Source organism: Lissotriton vulgaris, chromosome 2_1 (genome assembly GCF_964263255.1).
Source record: "Lissotriton vulgaris chromosome 2_1, aLisVul1.2, whole genome shotgun sequence".
NCBI classification, from domain to species: Eukaryota; Metazoa; Chordata; class Amphibia; order Caudata; family Salamandridae; genus Lissotriton; species Lissotriton vulgaris.
The window spans coordinates 1,190,561,637-1,190,587,448 of record NC_141687.1 but is presented as its reverse complement, the minus strand read 5'-3'; the positions used below and the strand labels follow the sequence as shown (position 1 = coordinate 1,190,587,448).

General features: G+C 47.6%; 1 protein-coding gene across 2 annotated transcripts in view; it reads left to right on the top strand.

Annotated features, from left to right (window-relative positions):
* PRDM10 (PR/SET domain 10) overlaps window positions 1-25,812 on the top strand; it is a 1,138,198-nt gene that overhangs the window by 517,010 nt on the left and 595,376 nt on the right. For both annotated transcript variants that reach the window (XM_086956905.1, XM_086956904.1), the window contains exon 17: window positions 14,750-14,950. In XM_086956905.1, coding sequence (XP_086813031.1) covers window positions 14,750-14,950 — 201 coding nt within the window. The remainder of the gene's footprint in view (window positions 1-14,749; window positions 14,951-25,812) is intronic.

Genomic DNA, 25,812 nt, shown 5'->3' with positions numbered 1-25,812 from the left:
AGTGGTGCTAAGAACTCACCCGAGGTTCCTTCCTAAGGTGGTCTCAGAGTTTCACATCAACCAGTCAATCACTCTTCCTACTTTCTTTGCGAACCCTGTCACTTCTGCTGAGAGAGCTTTGCACTCTAGAACTGAAACGACTGTTAACATTTTATCTAGATAATACAGAAAGGCGAACCAGCTTTTTGTTAATTATGGTTCATTGAACACTGGTTTTCCTGCCTCTAAAAGGTCCATTGCTAGATGGAAAGTGTCATGTATCATGTTATCTTATCAGTTGGCACACAAGCAGCTCCCGGGCAGGCTGAGAACTCATTCTACAAGGGGCAAAGCCGCTACGATAGCGATGCTTAGAGATGTACCTATTCAGGAAATATGTAAAGCAGCCACATGGCGTTCGGTTCATACTTTCGCACACTATTACTGTCTTGGTTCTGACACTCAAGCAGATGCTCGGTTATGACAAGCATCCTTGAGAAACTTGTTTTGGGTAATACATGTTTTGTCAACAGGTTATGACATACTGGTATTCGTCCGCAGGTTATAGGGATATGCTTGCTATTCTATTCAGTGCTTATGACTATTGATGAGTATCCTCTGGAAGAGAAGGATAAGTTACTTACCTGTAATCCTAGTTCTCTTCTCAAGGGTATACTCATCAAAGTCATAAGCAACACTCCCTCCTCTCCAGACGAACACCATGTCCATACTGTTATACGCTGGGAGAAGTTGGCCTGATATATGATGTCTCCAATTCTGGGGGCACCTTGTATCAGTCCAAACAATCCCTTATGGTGAAGGTTGTAAGTCAACCTTATAGACAAGCTATTCTAAGGGTAGCATGGACTAAGCAGCCTTAAAGGCTTAACTCAAGAGGGCATGTGAAGCCAGCTGTTTTACCAATCACAATCCTGTAATATCAAATGAAAGGACACCCCACAGGTTATATATTATAAAAATATATGTATTTATTCTCAGAATAATCCTCTATACTCTTTATGAGTCTAGAAGCACAAGCGTTTAAACAAAAGCACAGTAAAACATATGAAAGTTGCACAATTATGGATGAGGCCCAGGGGCCACTCAAACCATATACTAAAATAGTGGTATAAGTATCACTAATCGAACAGTGGTAAGGCCTGAGGCCTTGGGAATCGCTGGGGCTATTCGGGACTAGCAGTGTTGAAGTCGGGAAAAGCCCGCGGGACTCGGGTGCAGCGCTTAAAGCACACGCATGCACCAATGCAAAGTCAATGGTGCGTAAAAGTTACAAAGTTACTGTTTTAGGAAGGTTCCGACTGGACTAAAATTACCAAACTTTAGACTTAGGCACTAGAGGTGTATACCAGTGCAGGAGCACCGGCGTTCATGAGTTACCTTACCCACAGGAACCGGGTGCACAGGTGCTAAAGTGTGTCGGGTTTCGTCATGCAGTCTGATGGTGCCTGGAGATGAAGATGCTGCAGGCGTCCAGAAGAGAAGTGTCCGGTTGGATCCAAGGGTGGATCGAAGTTGTAGAGTACCTGAAAGCAGAGGGGACAGAGTCTGGGTCACTCAGCAGTGACCAGGGTGGAACCAGGAAGGAACCAGGCAAGGTCGGGCGCAATCAGGTGGTTGTCGTGAAGCTTGTCTCCGCTGCCACGTGGACTCTGGGGCATCGAGGATGTCCAGGAGTGGACCACGAGCTGTCCCACGAAGGCTCTCGCTGTTGGCGGTGTCGGCTTCCGGATTGGAGCAAACAAACCTTGGCAAGCGCAACCCACGCGGGATTCGAATATCGCTTCTTACTCGGCCTAGCAAGGTCAGAGCGGCTGCTCCTTTTCAGGGGAGCGAGGGCCAGTCCAGAGCAACCGGACTGGCAGAGCAAATTCAAAGGTTCGTCGGTACTGGGGCCACTAGCCAACGGGCAAGCGACCGGACCAACGCGTTAAGCAGCAAAATGCAGAAGGGCCCCACGCAGCACTCGGAGAGTGTGGAGGGGGTAGCTTTGGTGCAAAAGCTGCTCAGGGCTGGGGGCTTCTCAAACCCCAATGCACAGCGTCGAGGGAGCCTCGGGAGCTGCACGGTCAGCACTTCGTGGTTTTTCCAAGATGGCCGGCCCCACGCTTCAGGTCGCCTCCACGGGTCTCAGATTTGCTGGGACTGTGGATCGGGCTGTTGGAAGGCGGGAAAGCTGAGTCTTGTCGATCTCTGTCGCTCGAATTCCGGCGGGAACTGCAACAAAGCAAACGGTGTTGCGCTGGATGGTGCCTGTTTGCACAGGGTGGTCACTCCTTGACCACAAGGGAGATTCTTCAGTCTTCTATGTCGAGTAGGATGTCGAAGGGTCCAGAGTTTCGTTTCATAAGTTTCAGTCAGGATAATCTGAGTGCGTTGGCACTGCTCCCACTCTTATACTAATCTAGTGGGCTGGATCTCCTGCTAGGTCCCTCCTATGGGTGGGACCCAGGAAGGGGGTGGTTACACCCCTTTCCCTTTGTTCAGGGTCGTGCTGGGACTGGGGCTGGTGTGCTCCAGAACCGGTTTGACCGGATTATGCAAGGGGAAGCCTTGTGCGCCCCAGGCACTGTCTGATTTCATTCAGCCCTCCCTGCCCCAATACACTATCTCCTGTCTGGGGTGGTGTAGCACCTCCCCGCAACAGGAAACCCTTTGTCCAGGCCTCCTCTGCCGAGTTTCGGTCAGCAGCAGGAGGTCAGACTTGTGTCGGTTTCAGCAGCATCCATTTTGTGATGCTGAGGCTCTGGTTAGGATTAACCGCGTTTCAGTAAAGTAACATGTCTTCTCCCTCTAGAAGGGTGGAATGCTACCCCCGTCACCAGGACTGGCGAGGGGGTAGTATTCCAAATCGTATCACACCTTACACGACATGTTTTGATAAAGCCAAACCAAAGTTAGCACATAACCGCGAGGATTATAATGCACTTAAGAGTATATGGTATGGCAATATCCCGGAACAGCTAAGGGAGTTGGTCCCGACAGCTGCAGACAGGCTTAGCTCATGCTAGAGCACCATCTCACATAAAACCAAGCACTCTGCCTCCAGGATTGTTAAGGCCTGCCATAGGAGTGACTTATAGGTATATATGTGTCCAGATATAGGTTTAGATATTGGTATACTATATCTAAGCAAGGGGTGATTACACCACCTTGCCCCAGCTGAGTGATCAGCCAGTTGTGTCAATTTAAGGACCAGCCAGGGGTGGCAAAAGATATGCTGCAGCCCCTGGTAGGCCTTGGATGCACCTATGCCCTTGGCACTTATAGTGCACTGTATAGGGGCTGATAAGGTGTCCAGTACCAATTTGGTTATGCACCTAGGGTGCATGGAGTCCATTTTACAGAGAGAGCAGATAGCCTGGGGCCCTGATTAGCAGGGTCCCAGGCCAACTAAGTCGAAAACCAGCTAAACACTAGGCAAAAAATCTGGGGTAACCATAGTCCGGTATCCACCCTCCTACATAACCCCCTCCCCCCCCCCCCCCCCCCCAAACGAAAGGAGATAAGGCTATCCTTGACCAGGTAAGCCTATATTACATGAGTGGCCATGTAAGGAGGAACCTGCACTGGCATGGTTACCCCCTGTGTCATGGTCCACCAAGTAATCCCTCAACCTAGGGGTATCAGAGGGTCTCTACCATGGGGAATTACTACCTGTGGTGTGTTTTGGCAAAGTAAAAGGCTGGTGTTGAGATGGAGTACTGAAGTGAGGCTCCACTAATGTAGGGCTCAGCTTCCTCCAATTCTCTTCCACCATGCGTGCCTTTCTTTCCTTGACTGAGTTGCACTGTGCTCTCAGGGTCAACCTCTGGCTACCTAAAGCTGGAGGCTGGGTCCCTTCTGTTGGCTTACTGGAGGAACAGGTCAGGTTTGGGGCATTTAAAAAAAGTATGCTGGGGACCAGGTCCCCTCCTGAAACTGCAAGTTTTAAGCTTTTTTGGGACTGCGGCAATCAAATGTGTGTGACAGACCCACACAAGGTATGTTCTGGTGTTTGGGTTTGAGACACAATTCCAGGTCTTCTGAAGAATGTGTGCTTGTGAATCCAAAGACAATCCAGGAAGATGAAGATCAACCTGTACATCGTTGAATACTGTAAGAAATCATACAAGGTTCATTTGCGTTCAAAGTAGAGGACATGGACTCTCTCTTGCTTTCCAGGCCATTCCTTCCTGAAGCAGAAGCACCAGAAGGTTAAGCGGGATTTGTCCCATTCCCACTACTCTCTGCGTCAGTATTTTGTAAGGACGTCAGAGTACCTCTGGGTCTTGTGGCCGCCCCATGCTGAGGAGCCGATTCCATAGCTGATCCAGCTGAACCCTGGCTTTGCCAAATCATTGGTGATGATGCAACTGATTGAGGCCTTTCAAGAAGCCTTGTTGTGTGTCTTCTTCCCCTCTGGCACGCCTTCAGGCCCAAAGGATCTTCAGAGACCTTCCTTTAGGTATCCACCAGCGAAGCCGTCCTCAGCACCATCCATGCCTCCTAAACCTATAGTGGGTTCCGCACTGGCTTTGGTACCAACTCCAAAATCCACACCGGTCTTTTCAATGTTTATGCCAGCTCTGAGGCCACTGGCCCTGGAGGAGAACGCCATACCAATAGTTGTGTCTGAACCCAACTGTGTTTATTTTGACAGATGCCATGTCTCGAATTCGCCCTGACGCATCCAGTCCCCCTTCAAGCTGATTCAAATAGGATAGTGCCATTGGCCAGCCTGGCCCATCTGTCGGTCAATGTCAACAGCTTGTTATAGCAATAGTCATGTATGCTCAAGATCTTGCCCGGCAGTCCATGAAGAATTTCGGGCCTCTCTGTTCTAGGCCATAAAGGAATGTCAAGATGGGTCCAAATACATGATACGTTCTGGACTGGACACTACTAAGGGCTTGGGTAGAGCAGTTGGAACTAGCGTGGTGCTTTGGCATTACTTGTGGATGAGATCCACCGACTTCTCTGGAGATGTACAAGCATCACTCATGGGCATGCCTTTCAATGGGACTCACCTGGTTGCCGAGATTGGGCTGTGGAACTCTTTAAAGAAAACCGGGCCATGGAGCGTTCCTTGGGCCTTTGCACTGCTGCTAGACAATTTCATCATCAGTTTAGTCCCATTCAGGCTAACTTCAGCGGTTTGGCGTACCAGCAGCACAGAGGCCCACTACCCACACAGCAAGCACCTCATTCAGGGACGGAGCTCAAGAAGCCAGCACACAGGCCTATACCCATCACATAAAGGTACAGACTGTAAGGTCTGAGAAAAGACTGATAATATTCTTCCAGAAAATAGTAAAAAGGAGGGTCTCTTTCCATTCTCATTCCTCTCCAAAGCCTCTCACAAAATGCTCTAAAAAGTCCCCTCATGTTTCTCACTCAGAACACTCAAATGAGACACAAGAGTCTTCTCACTCTCCACAGAAAAAACTATCTTCAAAGATGACTATAGAGCCTCCTACACCTCCACCACAGATCAGACATTCTTTAAAAAAAACAGTCCTGCTACGTTGACGAGTGTCTCACCATCGACTAGGAAAGGATCATCTACGCCATTGGCAACAAAGGCATTCACCACCATTACTTTCACTCTTGCTTCATTCTCAACTGCATCATTGCTCTCCACAATATCATCGATGAGCCAAACACCTTTACCACCCACGCCTAACATAGTCATCTCTATAAAGGCACCGCCGTTGACAGCACTCCTGTCGAAGAAGACACCATTGTCGATGAAGACACCATCATTGACGAAGACATCACTGTCGACGAAGACATCACTGTCTACAATGGATAAGCTTTCTGAGACGATGGCCTGGCCAACGAGACAGATATCAGAAAATACTAAAACATGTCCTTTCATCACTCCTGCGCTTACTTCTCCCAGTAGTGTAGAATTTATTACCCACTCATCTATTGGATCAAGATGACTCGGATGAAGAGGGTCCCTTTGGCATGGCACACAGCCCTTTCGAATTGCATGTCAAGTGTCAACCAGAGGACGATGAAGAGGGGTATTATGCGCAAACCTATTATGCTCCTGCAGAGCACTACCATAGAGCGTATCAGTAGGAAATGGTCTCTCTACCTTCATTTATGGTATCTGACCTACAGTTCATGCTTAATGATTACCTCTGGCGCTTCCCTCCATCAGCGCCTCCCACGAGACCTCCATCTCCAGCAGCTAGGACTCCACCTAGGCAAGCTTCACCATCATTGCCTCCAACACCACTATTGTCTACACCACCATGTATCCTGCAAATAGCTACCTTCCAGGATCCCACATTCACGGAAGATTACAGAAAAGAGGGTGAGCTACATGACACTGTTACCCAACAGGATGATTATATGATACCACTTCTCCAACACCGCCTCTTGCAGATTCTCCTCCAGAGGATATTGGAGGAATTCTCAACCTGCTCGAGAGCGCTGCAAAAAAGTTCGATCTTCCAATGACTACAAAACAAACACATTGTTTTCTATATGACTTTAAGGAGCCGTTTTGTAAAACTATCAGGGCTGAGCCCGTTATAGATCATATTTGGGATGAAGGCTTTAAGGTCATGAAAATCCCAGCTTCGGGGGTGGCAGTCTTACTGCGCCTTGACAAAAAATACAAGGTTCCTGAAGATGCTTCCACATGTCTTACTGGGCACCCTAAACAGCATTCCGTTGTCACCAAAGCAGCCCAGCGCCGCTCCAAGAATCCTTGCGCACCTATCTCTGTGCCTCCAGATAGAGAGGGTAGGTGCCTTGACAATATTGGGAAAGGTTTTTCCTCAATTTCAGCACTAATGGTCAGGGCAGCCAACTCTTTAACACCTCTTGGAAAGTATGAGTGACAGATGTGGTTGGACATTGCTCCGTGCATTGACCAGTTACCTGAGGATGTCAAAGCAGAGGCCAAGAAAGTTTTGCATGTAGGTGAGAGCGCATCCTGTGAAGTAATAGACTGTTCCATGGATATTGCCATTAAGGGTTTGCAGCAATTAGCAGGTGCTGCAGGGCTCAGGCGTCAAGGTTGATGTAAGGCTACATCTTTCCTACCAGAGGTTCAGAACAAAATGTTAGACCTCCCTTATGACTTAGAAGCCCACATTGGGAAACACGTAGATGATTCCCTCCAGGCTATCAAGTCCGACACAGCCAAGTCTTTGGGGACATTTCAATTTAAGAAAGTGCATTTTCGTGGCTCACGTGGAAGAGGACAACCTTCATACAGAGGAGCTACCAACAATTTGTTAACCCCTCATAGTGTACTCAACAATATTGTCCCCCAAAACAGCAGAGGAACCCACCACAGTCCTCACATGTCAGACTACTTCCAAGGGAAAAATCAGGATGTTGGGGGAAGGACACTGGCTGGCATCAATGTTGCACCTCCAGCTCCGGCTACTTTCTTCATTCCTACCTCCCACCTCGGCAGCAGACTTACCAACTTCGTCCACCGATGGCAGGAAATTACCTTTGATCGGTGGGTCTTAGACCTTGTCCAATTCAGCCACACATTAGAATTTCTCCAAAGACCACTTCCAACACTGCCCCAACCTTCCATCTACAAGCATCTACAACTTCGCAAATTAGAAGTAAAAACCATGATAAAAAGGGAGCTATAGAGAGAGTTCCTATAGCCCAGAGAGGAAAATATTTCTATTCCCGTTTCTTCTTAATCCACGAGAAGCCAAGGCAGTGGAGGCCGATTCTAGACCTCTATAACCTCAATGTCTTCCTTAGGAAACAATCATTCTGCATGGTAACACAGCAGGAGGTGCTGCAGCTCTTGAACCAGGGGGACTTTATGACAACCCTTGATATCCAAAATGCATATTTTCACAAACCCTTCCATCCAAAACACAGGAAATTTCTAGGGTTCACAGTAGCCAGAAGGTACTACCAATTCCAGATACTCCCCTTGCACTCAGATCTGACCCTCACATCTTCGCAGAGTGCCTCACACCTGTAGCAGCTTTCTTCCGGCAACACCACCATCAAATTGTTCCTTATCTAGACGACTGGTTGGTCAAAGTGCCTTCCAAATGCACCACACATGCTTCCACAGTAGCCTGCACGGATCTCTTCAAACAGCTAGGTTTCACTTTGTTACAGACCACATTTTAGGGGCAATGCTGGACACAACATCCTCCAATGGGTATCCTAAACAGGAGAGAACTACGACTCATTACTCTGGCACAATTCATTAAAAATAAAAAGCTTCTTTTTGTTCGCCTCTACAGGTCCCTTCTAGGGATGATGTCCTCTTGCATAATTGTCATTTACAAATGTGTCCACTTCAAGAGGAATTCAATCAATCAATCATTAGGACTTCTAGAGCGCAACCTATCACCCTGGGGAGTCTTCAATCGCTTGTGTTCTGTGAGCCTCAGTCGGATGGGCCTGACGGTTGAAGAGCCATATCTAAAGCTTCTTCCTGAAGTCTTCCAGTGAAGGGGAGGTGCGTAGGTGGAGGTCATTCTAGGACATGGCAGCGCGGTAGGAGAAGGAACGACCTTCACAGTGGCTTTGACGGATGCAGGGGATGTGGGCCAGGGCCAGGGTTGAGGAGTGGAGCTCCCTGGTCGGTTGGTGGAATGTCAGGTAATTGCTAATGTTGGGGGTTTCGTAATTGTGGAGAGATTTGTAGGCATGAATGAGGAGTTTGAAAAGGCTTCTTTCATGGACGGGGAATCAATGGAAAGCCCTGAAGTGAGGAGAGATGCTGGTTCTTCTGGGGAGGTCGAGGACGAGTTTTGCTGCTGAGTTCTGAATGGTCTGGAGGCAGTTCAGGAGCTGGTTGATAGTTCCGGCATAGAGTGCATTTCCGTAGTTGTGTCAGCTGGAGGGCCTGGGTGACTGTGTCCCTGGTCGTGACTGGAATCCATCGAAAGATCGTGCGGAGCATGCGTTGATCTGAGGCTTCATGATCAGTTGGCTGTCCTGGATATTCCGAGGCTGCATGCATGCATGCTTGGTGGGTGGGAGTGGGTGAGGGGCCGAGTGCGAGGGGCCACCATATGTAGTCCCAAGGGGGTGCTTGTTTCCGAAGATGAGGACCTCTGTTTTATCGAAGTTGAGTTTTAGGCAGTTGGCCTTCATCCATGTGATGATGTTGGTCATGGTGTTACAGAAGTTAGCTTTGTTGTGTCAGCATCTTCTGTTTGGGAAAGGACGAGCTGGGTGTCATTGACGCCCAGATGACATTAAGCCCATGGATGCTGGCGATGTGTGCAAGACGTGTCATGTAGTGTTGAATAGGGTGAGGCTGAGGGAGGAGCCCTGGGGGACGCCACAGATAATGTCTTTGGCTGCGGAGGATAAGGGTGATCGATATATCCGATGTGTTTGTCTGTGGAGAGGAAGGAGGAGATCCAGATGAGTGCGTTGCCTTGGATGCCGATGTGGTGGAATCTGGTGATGAGGGTGTGGTGGAAAACAGTGTCAAAGGCTGTTATGAGGTCGAGGAGGATTAGGGCGACTGTTCCACCTATGTCAAAGAGGTATGTGATGTCATCCATTGCTGCGATCAGGGCGTTCTCTGTGCTTTGGTTAGGAAAGAAGCTAAATTGGGAGGGGTCAAGTAGGTTGTTTTCTTCGAGGTAGTCCGTAAGTTGGCGGTTGATAGCTTTGTCAAAGTTTTGGCAGGGAAGAGGAGTAGCGAGTTAGGGTGGTAATTCTTGAGTTCGGTGGGGTTGGCGGAGGGTTTCTTCAGGAGGGGCTTGACTTTAGCGTGCTTCCAGGCATCAGGAACGGTGGCTGAGGTGATGGATGTGTTAAGGATTTCCGTGAGGAGGCGGCCGATCACCTCCTTTCCTAGGTTGTAGATGTGGTGTGGGCAGGGGTTTGTGGGGCTCCGGAGTGGATTGAGTTCATAATGGAATGGTGTCTTCAATGTAAGTTGCTTTCAGTCGGTGATTTGGTGGTAGTGGAAGGCATCGGTTTGTATGTAGAGGTGATTGAGGTCAGTGAGTTGGGGGTCGAAGTTGCTGTAGATGTCATTGATCTTGTAGTGATAGTCCACCAGAGTGTCACAGAGAGCAAATGGGAGGGGTGGATCGTGTTATCGGTAGCAGAGGGCTAAAGAGAATTCTTAGACGATGCTGAAGAGTTCCGTGGTGTGATTGGCGCTCGTCTCAATGCGGTTGGTAAGGGCTTCCTTCTTGGCCACCCTGAGATGATGGTGGTAATTGTTGAGGGCGGATCTGAAGGTGGCTAGGTCGGAGGGGGACTTGCTGGAGCCCATTGTCTCGAGCTTCTTACAGTGGCATTTGAGGGTCAGTACCTCAGGGGTGAACCAACTGGTATGCTTAGCGGGTCTGTTGCTGGTGGTATTCTTTGTGGGGGCTATGGTGTTGGCGGCTGAGGCAATCTAGTTGGAGAACGCTGAGTTCAAGGGTGTCAGAGGGGAAGGTCTTGTTTCTTTGAGGGTGGAGATCCAAAGGGGTTCTGTGCTACTGCTCCAGTTTTGGCATGGGTGGGTGGGAAGTCTTGTCTGAGCCTCAAGCGGGCCATTGAGCGTGAAGTGGATGATGTTATGGTCTGTTCAGTTCAGCTTTGTTGTGTGGGAGAACTTGACTCTGTCGCTTGTGGAGAAGTTGGGTTCTAGTGTGTGCCCTTGCCTGTGTATGGGGATGGTGACCAGCTGTGAGAGGCCAATGTTGCTCAAATTCTCAAAGAGGTGGTGGAGTTGGCGTCATTGGGGTCTTCTAGGTGGAAGTTCAGTTCTCCCAGGAACATGTCTTGGTCGGAGTCAATTGCCAGGGGGCTGTTAAGTCCGGGATAGAATTGCAAAAGCTGGGGCGAGGCCGGGCGGTCTGCAGGCGAGGGTTCCTCTGATGATTGTTCCGGCGCCTAGTTGTATCTGAAAGTTTAAGTGTTCCATGATTAGTGCTGTGTTGTAATTTGAGGCGGTGCATTTGAGGGAGTCCTTGTTGATGATGGCAATGCCTCTGCTGTGTCTTCGGTGGCGGTCGTGCTGGATAAACTTGTATCTGAGGGGAGTCGCAGTGGTGATGTCAGGTGCCGATGAGAGGGTGAACCAGGTTTCTGTTATGAACATCACACCGGGAATTCATGAGATGGGTACGAGCGGGATCCGTGGTGAGATATAGATTAGTGTATAGCTGGATTGACCAAGGGGGTAGAATGGAGTGGGACCTGGTGGAGGTTCGCCTGCAGCAGGAACTGGGGGATTCTGTTGTGGAGCAGGAAGCGAATCCTGAAGAGAAATGATATGTGAATATGCATGGGGATATACAAGGGTGTGTGATGGCTTAGTATTTACTCATTTATGTGTACTATGTAGAGCCTATTCGTGCTGCCTGAGTGCTATGTACTGGTTCTTATTTTCTTTCATTTTTAAAGTACTCTGCAGGAATTTGCCTCTCTCTCGAAGTTTGTGGAGAGTGGAGGAGGGGGGATGGGAGGAAGCATTCCTGAACTTAATTGTTCTTTGTTCGCAAAAAAACAATAAAAGAAATATGAGAAAAAGATTCACATGCGACCCACTCTCCTCCCCTGAGATGCTCACCTTTCTCTCTCTTCCTCTTAGTGGATACTTATATTATATACTCGTGCTCTAAAAACTGAGGGACTGGAGCATCTGACCGGAGGGATCTAGATGGTGATACAACCTGATTGGTTAAAACCTAATTTCGGTATTTCTTTTTAAAATGACTATGATAAGTTACTAAACTAAGGAGCCTAGGTCTTTTCTAGTCTATACCTATCACTATATTGCTTTCTAAAGGTACTGGGGACTCCCATCTCGACGACGGGTAATGGTTAAAGCATGTGAATCTATGAAAGATTCCAATACTGGAGAACTACAGTTATAGATAAGTAACTAAATTTAGGCAGGTCAATTTCGGTGAAATTTAGCGGGGAAATTAACCAGGTAAATTATTATTATTGTTAATTAAATTTATAGAGCACACACTGTCACAACGTTGGTATCCTGTCGCTGATACCATAAGAGATAAGTACACCTGCTTCTGGACCTTCAAACAAAGCACTATCCTGGACAGTTACTTAGGAAAGAGGCAGGTCTTTAAGGCCTTTCTAAACTTCATCAGATCTGTAGCTGATCTAAGAGAAGAAGGTAGCTTGTTCCATAGCTGGGCAGCCTGAATTGTGAAAGCGTGACCCCCTGTTGTTTCTTTTGGAATTTATTCACACAAACCAGATTTCCTGGCATTGACTAGAAGGGTCTCCCCAGGGTATAGGCTTTAATCCTGATCCTCTGCCTGATTGGCAGCCAGTGCAGTTTTTTCAAAGCACTCTATGCCGAAAATCTGCGAGGTCTATTTAGAGCAAGTTTAGCAACCGCCAATTGAACTCTGTATAGTCTGTTAATCAAATACTTCGGAGCTCCCAGTAATAGAGCATTACAGTAGTCCAATCTACTGAGTGTAAGACCACGTACGATGAGTGATTTGGCTTGTGCAGGTAGTAAGGGGAGTACTTTCCTTAGACCCCGTAGCAGTGCAAAGCCAGTGCCAGCCACTTATATAACATGGTTCTCCAGGGATAGCTTGTAAAACATGACCCCAAGATTGCGGACAGCACTAACCAAACTAACCTTCTCTTCTGTTTGGAAAGGCCATTGGTTTGGGGGAAGTTCCATAGGAATCTTTGTAGCTGAACAGCACAAGAATTCAGTTTTGTTCCTATTTAGCTTAAGGGTGTTCAGGTTCATCCAGTTAACAATGCCTATCATACACTCCTGAAAGGCCTCTATTTCTTCTTGTTGACTACCCTTGATGGACAGAATCAACTGGGTGTTGTCTGCATAGTTGACCAGATTGACACCATATGCCTTTATCTAAGAGATTAGTGGACTCGTGTAAACGTTGAATAAGACAGGACTGAGGTCTCAGCCCTGCGGAACTCCCTGACCCAAGCTTTTAAATTCTGAACAATAAGGGGGCAGTGCTACTGCCTAACACCTGTCAGTCAGGTAGTATTCCAACCACTTCAACAGTATGCCCTTCACTCCAATCGTGGCAAATCTGTTTAGCAGGATCTTATGGTTGACCGTGTCAAAGGCCGCCGGCAGGTCAACCATGACCAAGGCTGTCGGCTGACCATTTTCGACCCTCATTCGTAGCTCAACCATGGCAACAAGTAAAGTTGACTCTGTGCCATGACCTGGTCTGAACCCAAATTGTTTGTCTTCTATGAGACAGTAATTCACCAAGTATTGGTACAGCTTCTCACTCACATATCACTTCAGTACCTTCTCTTGAAAGGGAAGGAGAGATATTAGCCTACGGTTACTCACTTTCATAGGGTTGGCTGCAGGCTTTTTTTAAAAAGGGGGTAGCTATTGCCTTTTTCCACAAGGGTGGTACAACACCACTTTCCAGTGATTGGTTGCAGATCAGTAGAGTGGGAGGGATGAGTTCAACTTCCATCTCTTCCGACCCCCTTATAGGGAGGGGATCAAGCGGCGGGCCTGATGGGATTGATCCCACAAAAGAGCAGAAACCTATGTCTGCGATAGGTTCAAATGTGTCCAGACTGCAGCCCTGAACCTCTATAGGGTCTATCCAAGTCTTCTTCCCCCTAATTTATACTATCTCACCCAAACCATTCGGGTTTGTATGATCGGGAGGTGACCGGGGGGGGGGGGACTTCCAATTTCATTAAGGATTTTATTGATCTTCTCGTCAAAGAAATCATAGAGATTATTACAGAGCTCTTGGGATGAAGTTATATCCTGTTTGCCACAATACAGGCTTGATAGATCCCTTAGAGTATCAAAGACCTTCTTTGGACCATTTGTAGCATTAAGAACGGAATTAGCATAATACTCAGCCTTGGCTTTAGCAACCTTAGTTTTATAGTCGCAGAGCGCAGCTTCTAAAATATTTGTTAGCAATTTCGTTATAACAATGTCCAAGCTTTTTACAGGCTGATTTTGCTACTTTTAAACTTGGTCAGTGGAATTGCTCTATCCAGAGTGCCTATGATCTCCTGTTCTTAGGCTGTGTATTTCGACTCCACAGAGATCATAGGGTCGAAGGTGTTTACAAAGTTGAAAAATGGTCCTGAAGTGGGCCTCTTCAGGTTGGACCATGTCATTCCTATCCGAGAGGCCGTCATGACCGATATAGGGGAACAAAGACTCTTCACTGATATGTGAAAAGAGATTAGATCATGGTACATTCAGTGGAGAGATATTTTTTCTTCTATGCAGATCAATTCCTCAGGGGCAAAGATCAGGCAGGTCCAGAGTATGACCTGCCTGATGATGGGGCCATAAACATGCTGATTTAAAGATCCAGATCTTGACAGGCGCCTTGAAGCTCCTTGAAGGGGGGTGAAGCACCATAAGTTGAAGTCCTCAAAAATAAGAAAATTGGAATGAGACAGTGCCATGTTCAAAATGGACTTCAATCAACGAGTGGAGCTGTGAGATTGGGTAAATACTTGTAATTGTGCATTAAAGTGTGAAAAGCACGACAGTCGGCATATTATTCCCCTTGTTTCAGGAATACTTGTAGTAGGTGCTTTTTATCACTTCCGATGAAATTCTGTTCCCCTGGGTATCACATTTCATCAAGTCAAAAGAACTGCACACTATCCCTTTCAGCACCAATAATCAGGGAATTTTAAGCGAATAATTGTCCTCACTTTGAGGCTTCTAATACTATTTAACTAAGTGCTTTTATATATACTCTCTTTGTGTTATGTCTTTAAGTGCTGCTGCCGTTCATGTACATGCTGTTTTAAGATGATGTGTGAAATGTTCTTACAGGTGTACAAGAGTGCCAGCAAACGCAAAGCTCATATCTTAAAGAATCATCCTGGTGCTGAACTACCGCCAAGCATCCGGAAGCTCCGTCCTGCTGGACCAGGAGAGCCAGACCCCATGCTGAGCACACACACTCAACTCACAGGAACAATAGCCACCTCTCCTGTCTGTTGTCCACATTGCTCAAAGCAGTACAGCAGCAAGGTATAGTCTCCCTCGATATTTACGCTACAATGTAATATGTGCATTAATCAAGAAAGGGATGTTCTCTCAATAACTTGAGAACTGGGGATTTCCATTTTGAAACCAATTTTGGATGTTAGTTCCCGAGAAGAATCGTCTTTATACACCATGTAAAAGTGGAATTAGGCATGCATTTTTCTACTAGTGTATGTGATGCTAGGAGAAAGTATTTATTCAACCTGTGGTGTACATTAGATGATAGGACCCGGAGTGATGGTTTCTTCTGAATTTATGGTGCAGACTGCTACATTGTAACAAAACGTTTGGATTTTTTAAGACTTTTTTTTACCTCTTTTGCATCAGAGTTTCTTTTTGATTTAAGATGAAAGCAAATGTATGTTTATGCAAAAATAATTTGCGGTATATTGGTTCTGGGAGAAGTAATGATAATTTAAAAAATAAAGAATTGATTTGAATTACATTTAACTCATAGTATCTATTGTAAAGGTACACTAATTTAGAGCCTTTACTTGTGAAATGATATAGATCGTTAAATTATCAGAATGGGTTCCTTGTAATTGTTTTCCTGGATATCTTTTGCTAACAGAACTTTTCCAAACCAGCTCTTAAAATAGTATTGTTTCTCTATGTAGTTTGTTTTGACTATACAGTGTTGTATAGAGGACCATAGTATTGTAGAGTGGAGTAGAGTGTTGTACAGTGGCATACAGTATAGTACAGTGAGTATAGACAGTAGTAAAGTGTCAGAGAGTGGCATACAGTGTTGTAGAGTGAAGTTGCATAGAGTACAGTAGGGTGTGAAACAGTGGAGCTGCGTAGACTGGGTTGTTTTATAGTATTGTAGAGTGAGGTAAAGTCTTGTACAGTAGAATCTGATAGAGACTACTAGCTGTAGATTCCTTAACATAGAATTATCCCCAGGCGTGAGACTGGATCTGGAAAACATTTTGCCACAGCATCCCTGCGCGCCGGGGGGACGGCACCACGTGACTCCGCCGTGACGTCCTCCGCGTCCGTGACGTCAGGGAGGATACATAAGTCCCACCCCGGCACGCCTACGTCAGTTTTTTCTCTTTCCCATGTAACATGGATCCGGTTGAGCCCTGGCCTGTTTTCAGGCCTTCTATCCCTTTTTTCACATTCAGTGGAACAGTGTGTGAATGCCTTCGGGCTTCAAGACGTGTCCCTCTTGTGCACGTCCCATGTCGGCGACGGACCCTCACCCAATTTGTATGTGGTGCCTGGGTGACCACCATGACTCGGAGAGCTGTGACGCCTGCCAGCACCTTAAGCCTAAGTCACGGCGGGAGCGCCGGATGAAGTTGCTGTCTGCGCGCTTATCTAGGTTGGTGTCCTCTCAGCGTCTGTCTCCCACCTCGGAAGCAAGGAACTGCTGGTTTAGTCTGCGACAACGAGTTTCACCGCGGCCTCTTGGGCTTGGCTCACCGGCTGGTAGGTCCTTCAATTTGTCTCTGCCGCCTTGTCCTCCTTCCGCGGCGGGCGCCGTCTCCCCCTGGGACATGAGCCCCCACCTGTCGTCTCCCTACCCACCGTTTCCCGACGCGGAGGCGACTAGGGCCCAAATGACAGCCTACGCTGCAGGCTTCTTTGGCCCTTTCTCCACCTCCTGAGACGTCCGCGGATCCCTTACCTCGTGTGGGGACTTCCGCTGAGTCACCGGCGGCTAAGGCCCCGGCACCGAAGTTTTCAGCTCCAGGTAGTAGGAGAATGGCGCCGTCGGGGTGTGGTTCTTCGGGGCTCCCTTCTTCGGCGCCTAGCGTCCCTGTCTCACTGCAAATCCCAATGGGGCTCCCTGTGGCATCGCAGATGATCGCCGGGACCCCGGGCTTGTCCCCGGGTCCCCCTCGGCCCTCTGAGCAGGCAGCTGCCTCACCAGAGGTCGAGCCGGTGCCGCTTTGGTGCCAGGGGCCCTCCTCCCCGGCTCCGGTGGAGTCACGGGTCGAGGCAGGGACCTGGGGTGCTTCCCTGAATCCCCCTCGGTCCTCAGCGCGGGCGGCTGCTCCGTCTGAGGCCGCGCCGGTGCCACAAGAGGCCATTCCGGCGCCGCCTGACGCCGATCAGGCGCCGATGGCGAACTCCACGGATCCGCCCCGGCGCCGGATTCTGGATTCGTCTCCTGAAGTCCCTTAGTCTCTGGAGGTCTGTCATCTGTTGCTGTGTTCCTCCCCGGAGACAGGGCGCCATGTCGTTGTCTTTTCGCCGGCATCTTCTAGGGCAGGCTCTTTGCCGTCCCTACAGCCAAAATCCTCAAACCCTTCTTTCCCTGGCTCGCGGAGGGCTTCTCCACCGGCCTCTCCACCTTCCCCTGAGGCCCCTCAGGTTCCTCATTCCTCTGTGGATCCTCCTCTATGCCGGGGCTGGCCGCTTCCCCCTGGAATTGTGGATAGGCAGTACAGTCTGCAACCGTCACCCACGGAGGAATTGCTTTCACCTCCACGGCGCCCTACTGAGGCCAGTGTTGCCTTTGTTCGGGCTACTTCCACGGGTGCTGGTATTCTGCAGGTGGGTGAACCTGTCACTCCTTTCCCACGGACAACCTCTTGGAGATTCTCCACCAGGGCTCTGGTGGACGGGGGTTGTTCCTTCCTTTTGAAGCGTCACTCCATAAATCTCTTATGGGGGCTTGGAGGCGCCCTGCCACGGGCAGTGCCTCAGGCACTACTGCACCACCATCATCCTGCTCCGCACGACCCGGTCTGTCTTTCTTTCCATCCTTCTACTCAAGGCGCTCTACTGCGTACTGCCTTTCTGTGTTTGCCTGTGGTGTTGTTCCCTCCATCTCGGGAGGCCCGGTGGTTAGATTCGTGGGGACGTAATGTCTTTGCTTCTTCCAGTGCTGCCTTGAGAACGCTTTACACTTTGTGTGTGTTGACCAGGGCTACTTCTAACCTGTGGAATTCTGTGGAGTCCCTTTTTTCTTATGTCTCTCATGAGGGTGCCCGTGCTGATCTGCGGGCCCATGTGTTGGATGGTAGGAAGTTGGCCGTGTTTATTCTTCGTGCGGCTTTGGATGTTGCTGATGCTATTGGCCTGGCTATGGCCACTTCTGTGGCTCTCCGTCGCCATGCTTGGCTACGCGATGCTGTTTTTCCTGAAAATATTAGGGAGCGTCTGGTCGACCTCCCTTTTGACAGTGTCCTGCTGTTTTTTTTTTTTTTTTTTTTTGGTAAACCTTTATTGTTACGTAAGGCAGTTACAATCACAGGCCTACAACCATCACGGCCGGCCAGTACTTCATAGGGTCAAAGCAAATCAATGAAGCCAAACAGACGTAACATTCCGCCTCGCCAATGCCATATCCTAGCCCAGGATAGTGTCCGTACCGTATTGGTACCAGGATTAAAGAGGTTTCTTTTAAGAGTTTTAAAGAAAAGCAGGATCTGACGCCGTACAATCAAATTATACCAAAGCAAGGGGTTATCGTTGAGCAGGATATTCACAGCCGGGACTACCGCAGGCAGAGCGTTGGCGCTAGCGCGTATTAAACAGGATAGACAATAAACAGTACATTTCGCCCCCCAAAGCAGCATCGCCCGCTGTAACTAAAAACTTTATAAAAACATCACCCCTTGTATTTTAAACCGTAAGAGCGTACAGCAAGCAACCTACCACTCGGTTTCCCGAAAGAGAAGAAAAAGGAAAAATAAAGAGAAAACCAAGCAGAACAAGAGAGAAAAAAGGGGCCCTAGAAACGGAAAAAGGAAAGTACCCCTCCCCCAACCCCCCACCCTGCACCCCTGCCTACGGCCTCCCCCTCAGCAGCGTGCCTGTCGCCCATTGTGTGGAACCCGAAATTTAGAAGAGAGAGAAAGAGAACTACCACCCACCTAAACTAAAGGAAGAACCCAAAAGAGGGAAGAAAGAAAAGGAGAACCCCGAAGTCTACGAAAGAACAGAAAAGAAAAAGGGGGGTTCTAAACTACAACTACAAGAAAAGGAGCGAAAGACGGAGAGGAGCTCTTTAGCAGTCCCCCGGCCTCGCCCTCGCACATTTGCTATATCTACACAGGATGTAAAAAAAGGCAGCAAGAGCCAATACAATAAAACAATTTACAAGGGACAGAGTCAACCTAGTACGTTATTAGATAAGACAATGTGTCGCGTAACCCTCACAGCCCCTAAATCAGAAGACGGCAACCCGGAGGAAACGTCATTTATCCTTGTCCAGTCTTGCTTATACCGCCAAAGCCCACCAAATTACCATTCTCCAAGTCCAGAGCTGTAGGGAATCGGAGTACCAAGGCAAGCCCAAACAGTAACACTTCTGCATCGCTGTGATACAACCAGACCTCTTCCAAGCCCGTTACCTGCAAGTACGGTGGGCCCGACCTGGTACAGAAACATGTCTTCCACACTTCATTCGGCAGAGTAACGCAGGAGGAAAATGTCTCAATGTCCAAACACGGCAGAAGCAGCACCAAAGTCTCTAGCAGCAGGACGTAGGGAGAAGTTCCATCACTCAGTTCCAATCTAGAGCCTCCAGATTGTCCTAGGCATCCAATATCACGGACTTGGGATGTCGCGAGGATCAGTGTCTCTGGCCCTCCGGTATCAGTGACAGACGCCATCTTGTTGCATCTGGGTGTTGATTAAGGCATCTCGCTGTGTATCAAAGGGTCAGCCGATCTCATTCGCCCCGCCGCGAGGGTCACTTCAACCATCTTGCTCCCCAATGATCGGGCACCCTGTTCCAAGGTGTCGTGAAGGGCTGCTAGGGAAGCCATCCGATCGCCAAGGTGCAGTTCTGCCCCGTGCTCCCCCTTTGTCGTTCTCCCCCTCTCCATACGTTCTTCATTAGGTCGAGATTCGGTCGCCCAGGAGTTACACTCAACCCTCCTATCTATAGTCCGGGGCAGCACAGCTCTGGAGTGGGGCCGAGGCACACGCAGTGGGGCATCGGGCATCATAGAACCACGTCAGGGCCACCGAAACCGATTCAAAGCGACCAGATCGCGGCAGCCGATGGAGTCAGCTCAGCTCGATCGCGGCTCGGCGGAAATTCGAGATCCTCCCGCCGAGAGCGGGACGAGTCGCAAAGCACTTCCCGGCGGCGGACTAGCAAAGTTCTAATAGCAATATTTATCCACACAGGGGCACAACGACAGGCTTGTCCCCAACTCGTGCTCCCAGTCTGCCAGTATGAGCGTGTCGAAAATCGGCCGTTCTTTGCCACTCCGGAGCTGACCGGCCCCTCCCGGCCACCGGCGGCCGCTGTTGTGCACTCGGTGACCGGCCTCACAGTCTGGTCGAGTCCCCGGTCATAGGGCTGCTGTGGGCCGCGAACGTCGTTGACTGTTTCTCGCCTCAGTAAGCAGGCACAAACCTCGGGATTGGGCCTTCGACGAACGGTCGTGTTCATGTCCCCATTTATACCGTTTTGCTGCAGGATATCAAGCAGGATGTGAACCCGGGAGGAGATGGTACTCGGAGCCGAGGGACTAGGCGGCCATCGCGGTCGCCGGCTTGGCTCCTCCCCCTGTCCTGCTGTTTAATAACTAAATATGGATACTTACAGCCTGTCGGGCGCTCCACATTAGATATAAAGGAATAGTGTACTCCAATATAAATCAAAAATTGGTGCCTCTAGAGGGAGGGTGCGCATCCAACACCCAAAACTTCTGTAATTACAGAAACAAAGATATGTTACCACCCCCTGAGCACACAAATACAATAGCCAATATTGATCTCAACTGTATCCTAGTTGCACAAAAGGTTAAATGGCAAGCCACAATGTATAAAATTGATTCAAGTCCATTCATCAAGTGTTTGTAGTCACTTTAAATCTTCAAAAGTTTATTCCGATCAGATTTTTCTGTATATTCGGTACATTAGTCTCTGTGTATAGATGGTACATCAGCCAATACGTGTTTCGTCGTGTATTAATACAACACATAGACTTCCTCAGGGCTGCAACCAAATAAACAATGCCCAAAATTTAAATAAATTCTCTATATGGCAAGAATGGAAGAGAAATTATAGTACCCTTCACCTAAAAAAGATATCGTGCAGAACTTATTATCGTGTAGGCACTTCCCGTGAGAAAGAAAAGTAAATTTATAACCCAATTAGGGTATAAAGTTTGCACTCAAAGTATCCGTGAGTACCTTATAACCCGGTAAAAATCAACGTAGAATTAGTAAGGTATATTCACCTCAGAATATATAATTATCCTGGATGTTTAACTTCCTCGTCTTGTTACCAGGTAAATAGTCTAAATGACAAAATGAGCGCAAACAATTGTCACCAAACACGGCTTTTGTGTATCAATCATCACATTATCACAATAGCCTCCAAAATTCGTATCAGAAGTCTAATACAACTATAGTAAAACCCTTTTATGAAAATCCATGATTCTATCTTCTTTGAGAAGATTCTCCTGTACCTGTCTTTGGCTCGTGACAACAATATCTAAATCCACTTTATATAGATAAATACCCTCGTTTTTTGCCAAACCAAGTTGGTAAGCACGCTTACAGCTATAATCCATAGTATAGTGTGAGGATTAGCACTCACCAAAATTATCAAAAACACGAATTCAATATTCTTCACAAATAATCCAATCCCTTCTTGGTCCTTCCTAAAAAGACAGAGCAACGTATATATCCATATTCCTTATTTATAGCTATACTCCATTTAACCAATAATTCTAATACTTGCTCACCTTGTTATAATAGTCACACGAAGTATAGTTTCCTTAGGTATAGTAAGTTCCCAATTCCTGTAATTTATAAAAACGCAGTATATACATTAACATCTTATCTCTTAGACACAGCAATATTACGACAATCGATGCGTGCCATAACTCACCACATTAACTAACTTCGAATACGATTTGAGGACGTGCGCTGTAAAATAAAAAAAGTAAAGTCACCAACTACACAGTAAATCATGTGTTCGCCTATTTAATCTATTGTCCTATATCTTACCCTGTCTGTATATTACTCTCCTTTCGTCCTCAATCAACTCGTCTGCTTACAATAAGGCTTTGTATGTCCCAGTTTACTCGTAACAGATCAAACAACAGTCGGAGGACTATAATAGCCAAAAGTCACTGTAACAACCGAAACATATAATCACTGTCATGCTTCTTTATCCTAACTCTTATAAACTTGTTACCTTCCACTGGCTTACCCAATATCTGTGTCATAAAGTTGTGTCCTCCACCAAGTCGACCTCCTCCTGAAAAGAGGAGACGCTTTAAGATCCTATATTTGTACGAGGATAATATTGCATAAAGTTGGGGTTGGAGTAATATCCACAAGAGCATACCTTGAAATTGGCAGCAACTATCCTCGCTGCTCGTCGGCGTTCCGCGTAAGCGCCATATTGGAATATCTATTTATTCCCTGTTGTTTGATATGTTACGAGTAAACTGGGACATACAACGCCTTATTGTAAGCAGACGAGTTGATTGAGGACGAAAGGAGAGTAATATACAGACAGGGTAAGATATAGGAGAATAGATTAAATAGGCGAACACATGATTTACTGTGTAGTTGGTGACTTTACTTTTTTTATTTTACAGCGCACGTCCTCAAATCGTATTCGAAGTTAGTTAATGTGGTGAGTTATGGCACGCATCGATTGTCGTAATATTGCTGTGTCTAGGAGATAAGATGTAAATGTATATACTGCGTTTTTAGAAATTACAGGAATTGGGAACTTACTATACCTAAGGAAACTATACTTCGTGTGACTATTATAACAAGGTGAGCAAGTATTAGAATTATCGGTTAAATGGAGTATAGTTATAAATAAGGAATATGGATATATACGTTGCTCTGTCTTTTTAGGAAGGACCAAGAAGGGATTGGATTATTTGTGAAGAATATTGAATTCGTGTTTTTGATAATTTTGGTGAGTGCTAATCCTCACACTATACTATGGATTATAGCTGTAAGTGTGCGTACCAACTTGGTTTGGCAAAAAACGAGGGTATTTATCTATATAAAGTGGATTTAGATATTGTTGTCACGAGCCAAAGACAGGTACAGGATAATCTTCTCAAAGAAGATAGAATCATGGATTTTCATAAAAGGGTTTACTATAGTTGTATTAGACTTCTGATAAGAATTTTGGAGGCTATTGTGATAATGTGATGATTGATACACAAAAGCCGTGTTTGGTGACAATTGTTTGCGCTCATTTTGTTATTTAGACGATTTACCTGGTAACAAGACGAGGAAGTTAAACATCCAGGATAATTATATATTCCGAGGTGAATATACCTTACTAATTCTACGTTGATTTTTACTGGGTTGTAAGGTACTCACGGATACTTTGAGTGCAAACTTTATACCCTAATTGGGTTATAAATTTACTTTTCTTTCTCACGGGAAGTGCCTACAGGATAATAAGTTCTGCACGATATCTTTTTTAGGTGAAGGGTACTATAATTTCTCTTCCATTCTCGCCATATAGAGAATTTATTTTAATTATAGGCATCGTTTATTTGGTTGCAGCCCTGAGGAAGTCTATGTGTTGTATTAATACACGACGAAACACGTGTTGGCTGATGTACCATCTATACACAGAGACTGATGTACCGAATATACAGAAAAATCTGATCGGAATAAACTTTTGAAGATTTAAAGTGACTACAAACACTTGATGAATGGACTTGAATCAATTTGATACATTGTGGCTTGCCATTTAACCTTTTGTGCAACTATGATACAGTTGAGATCAATATTGGCTATTGTATTTGTGTGCTCAGGGGGTGGTAACATATCCTGCTGTTTAATACTCATGCAGACTCAGCCATCCAGCGTCTTCTTACGGGGCTTCCCCCTCCTCCTCCTCCTCCTTAGTAGGTGGTTTGTTGATCCTCCGGGTCTTAGTGGGAGGTGTTATCCCACTGCTCCTGGAATCTGATGTGGGGTGAACGTTTCACTTTCTGTGAGAGATACTGTACACTCCATGCCCTGAGTTGGCCTACCTCTTTAGTTGGCTGCTGATTCAGCCCCTGTTGGCAAGAGTGTTCTTTTTGGCTGCTTACTAAGCTTTCTGTGGTTTTTGCCGCAGGGTTTCTAATTTGTTCTCTGATGCGGGATTTCTACCCTAAGAGTGGTTCCCATACTTCTTGGGCCGTGTCCTACCCTACGTGGGATATTTGTGGCTATTGGATAGCCTGTCTTATACTGGGAAGGGGTGGACCTCCCCTTGTGGGTTCCTTGCCCTTCCTGGTGTTGCTGTATGCCGCTGGTGCGTTTTCTTGGGCAGCTGCGGCGTTGGGCGGTGTTATGTCTCTGGTTTGCTGTTGTTCTGGTCCTCTGTCTGGTGTCCAGAAACGTATTTTCCTGTGTTGACGACTTTGTTCTTCCTACTTGTTTCTCCTCTTGTGTTTCAGCTAGTTGGTGGTTGGCACCCAGCGGCGCCCGCCGGTTCTTCTAGTCCGCAGCCAAGGGCCTTGGCGTGAGACCTGGCGCCCCAGCTTCTGGTTTTTCAGGAGCTTCATGGGACTAGGTTTTTCTCTTCCACCCGCCTTATTACTGAGGCTCTGTTCGGTCTGGCCTGTTGAGATCTAGCTGGGAGGAGTTTGGCCGCCCTCTTCACTGGGTGTGCTCCCGGTGGAGGGCTCTTGCCTTCGTTTCTGCTCTTCTCCTTGGAGTCTCTGGGTTGCTCTTCTTCCCTGGTACCCCTCGGCGTTGCCTGTACCGGGGGGTTTTGGTGGAGATCCCTGGTACATTAGCTGCTGGCCTCCTCTTGCGTTGTCTGTACCTGGGGCTTCGGATGGAGGTCCCTGATACATTGACTGCCGCTCTCTCTTTTCCTATTGCCTGTCCCTGGGGCTTCCGGTGGAGGTCCCTGGTACCTTGACTGCTGGTCTCCTTCTCTATTGCCTATACCTGGGACTTCCTTTGGAGGTCCCTGGCACATTGGCTAATGGTCTCCTTTCGTAATGCATGTACCTGGGGCTTCCGGTGGAGGTCCCTGGTACATTGGCTGATGGTCTCCTTTCATATTACCCTCCCTTCTCCTGCTTGGTGAGGATGGAGCTGCCGCTTGCTGTGGTGACACATCCCCTGTGGGGCGGTGTTCTCCGCTACACTGCGGTTCTAGTCTGCTTGGGGGAGGACTGGGTTTTTCCCCTGTCCCTGTGGCTCGTCCCCTGTTGGGGAGGACTTGGTTATTTCCCTGTCCTGGCGACTGTGCCCTGTTTGGGTCTGGTGTTCGCCTGAGCTGGGGAGGTCCTCTCGCAGACCCTCCTTCCCCTTGGGTATAGCTATGGTATCTATTCTACGTTAAGGAAACTGCGGCTAGTAGTCTCTATCAGATGTACGAGTTACCTTCGGTAACGATGTATCTGGTAGAGACTATTCTAGCCGCAAATTCCTTCATGATCCGCCCTTCCGAGGGCCCTCTGGGTCTTCTGCACTCACCTGCCTCCGGGTGGTTGCCTTTTGCGAGTGTCTTTCTTACTCCCTCCTGCGGTGCATCCTCGCCTTGTTCTCCCATTCTTGACTTTATAGGCACTTCTGCACCCCTGCATCCTGATCTCCAGTGTGGGGTTCAGTTGTGCTTCTTCTTTCCTCAGTTGTTTGCACTTCTGCCTTTGGCAGTCCTTGGGGTTGAGGTGCCTTGGCTGATCTCGACTTTGGCGTTCTAGAGATTTTCTCCTTGCTAGTGTTGTCTGATTTGAATGGCCATTGCTCCCCATTCTGACCTTGGTGTCCGTTTCTGTCCGGGCGATGGCTGCAGACTTCTTGGTCTGCTGTGTTTTTTCACATGCTTCTGCCCCGGGGTGGCTGTTGAATTCTTGCAGGATTGCTTTCCAGTAGCGGTGCCCTGTTCTTTCAATCCAGATCTTGGTGCCTCAGTACCTGACTCTATTCTGGATG